The 2,364-nt window shown below is 41.1% G+C and overlaps 1 protein-coding gene across 1 annotated transcript; it reads right to left on the bottom strand.

Annotated features, from left to right (window-relative positions):
* Positions 1 to 877: 877 nt before the first annotated feature.
* On the bottom strand, positions 878 to 2,077 carry LOC139002536 (endogenous retrovirus group K member 10 Gag polyprotein-like; the record flags this gene model as incomplete). The annotated part of the gene is made up of 1 exon (XM_070403745.1): positions 878 to 2,077. A coding segment is annotated over one exon (1,200 nt), but the record flags the coding sequence as incomplete, so codon positions are not given.
* Between the last annotated feature and the right edge of the window lie 287 nt (positions 2,078 to 2,364).

The raw sequence follows: 2,364 nt of genomic DNA, 5'->3' as shown, positions 1-2,364 counted from the left end.
CCTTTAGATTTTTCGTGAGGGAAATTTAGATTAATATTTTAGCATTTTGTTATTTCAGAATATCTAATTCAATTTAGCTAACTCCTAAGCCTGGGGTGCCATTGACTGAAAACAGGTAACCATTAAAATGCAAATTAGTTACATTCTTTCTACTAAGGATGGGAAACTGAGAAGCAAGCCTCTTTTTAAAAGTTGTCACTGGCAGGAAATTTTTGGCCTACCTGCTCTGTTGGGGGAAGGGAGGCTAGCCCTTCCTCTATTAGAAATTGCTTTGGGAAGCCAGCCTTAAATAGAGGGCGTAGCCGTCTTTTACCTGGGCTACTTAGATTTTTATAATTAATATATTTTTAATAATTCTTGAGATTTAAATCCAATTTATTATTTTAAGGCATATTCTTTAACAAATTTTTGTAACAGAGACAATTTTACTGAATTTCCTTTTTGGCCTTGAAGTTAACCTTTTAACACCCTTTATTAGTATTTAAAAACTGTTCTTTATTATGGAAATGCCAATCCTGCTGCTAGAATCTAGCCAGCATCTTTTTTCCTTTGGGTCAAATTTTGCTAGTTTTGTTAGGAAATAATCAGTCTTGGGTTTTATTTTGTATATTTGCAAAGAGATTTCAGCTTAAAACTCTATCTAAATGTCCAAAATCGGACAATGGGCGCCTTAGTTCCAAGCTAGTTTTCTCTTTACACGTGTACAGAAATCCCAGACATATTTTTAAATTTCAGATCCGGTGGCATTTGCTGTAGCTGTATCAGAAATGCAAAGAAATCATCATTTCTTCTCTATGTGGGAGGTTTTAAATCTAATGATATTTTGTTTATTTTAATAAGCAATGGCAGCACCCAGGGCAGATAGAATGTCTCATCTCTATGGATCCAAGGTCCAGCCCGGTACTTCCGGGGGTTGCTCGGAATAGCTCTTGTATCTATTTTGTTTTCTGTGGCAGGCTGGGTGCTGCGCAGCCTGCTGGCCTTGAGACGGCACAGGGACAGGAGGGTAAACAGACAATGCCCCTATTATTTGTCGTGGCTGGGCTGGCCCCTTTTGGTAGTTTCCCGACTGGTGTTGAGGCAAAGAATTTCCCTGGATATCTGTCTTAGATTTACACTCATTTGCCCAATGTTTTCCTTTTTTACATTTAGGGCATAGTCCAGGTTGTTTGGGACCTCTGCCATTTCCCTTATTAATCCCTTTATTAGAAGGACACTGTTTTGCCATGTGTCCTGTTCCTCCACAAGTGTAACACTTGTATGTTGGACTTTTCCCTGTGCTAAATTGTTGCTGAAGAATTCCTTCAATGGTGGTTCCCTTTAATGCAGCTGCAATGGCAACTCCTTGTATATATGAGGGACCAATATCTGCACAAATGCGGATATAATCTGAGAGAGTCCCCTGTCTTTGATAGGGCCGCAGTGCAGCTTGGCAGGCAGTGTTGGCGTTTTCATATGCCAACTGTTTAACTATTAACATGCCAGCCTCTCTATCCACCACTACTCGGCCAACAGCCTGTAATAGCCGAGAGACAAAATCCTGATACTTTTCATCTGGCCCTTGAATAATTTTTGAGAGCTCCTCTGTTTTCTGACCAGAGGTGGGTAACTTTTTCCAGGCTCTAATCCCAGCTCCATTAATCTGTCCATAAGCTTCCTGGGGGTATTGAATTTGGTTGTGGGTATCAGCATAAACTCCTTCACCTACCAGCATTTCATAAGAAATATTAATCTGGGCAGCTCGATTACGAGAAGCTTGTTCCTTAGCCTTTTCATCATATTCTGATTTCCACAAGAGATAATCCCCTCCTGATAAACAAGCCTTGGCAATAGCTCTCCAATCATTAGGTGGGAGAGCCTCTGAGGCTATAGTTTCTAAGATGGTTAAAGTATAAGGGGAAGTGGGCCCATACTGAGCACAGGCTGTTTTTAACTCTTTTAAGGTTTTAAAAGGAAGCGGGTCATAAGCACGCTCACGCTGTCCCGTGTGAGGGTTCACCTGTTCCATAACAGGGAAGGCGTGAATGCCCAATTCCTCACCACACTTTCGTGCTTCCTGCAAAGCCATCTGGAGAGGGGAGAGTGGAACTGGTGCTGCACAAGGCAGCGGAGAGCTGCGGGAACGGCCCCCGCGGCTTCTCTTTTTCTTGCCAAGAAGCTTTAATTTTTCTAAAAAGCATTCCAACACATCCTCTATATCACTGCCCTCTTTAGTTCCAGCAGAAAAATATTCTTCCTCCTCTTTTGCCTGAACAATACCTGTATTATCATTATGACAAAGAGCAGCAGCTTCCTCAAAATCCCCCTCATCTTGAGGAGTTAAATTGTCTTTAAAAGTTACATTATTTCTTTTTAATATACTGT

This window comes from Myotis yumanensis, unplaced genomic scaffold (assembly GCF_028538775.1).
Source record: "Myotis yumanensis isolate MYYU_CA2020_CCGP unplaced genomic scaffold, mMyoYum1.0.hap1 SCAF_2, whole genome shotgun sequence".
NCBI classification, from domain to species: domain Eukaryota; kingdom Metazoa; phylum Chordata; class Mammalia; order Chiroptera; family Vespertilionidae; genus Myotis; species Myotis yumanensis.
Note: the sequence above shows the minus strand (reverse complement) of the source record. Positions and strands in the feature narration are given on the sequence as shown.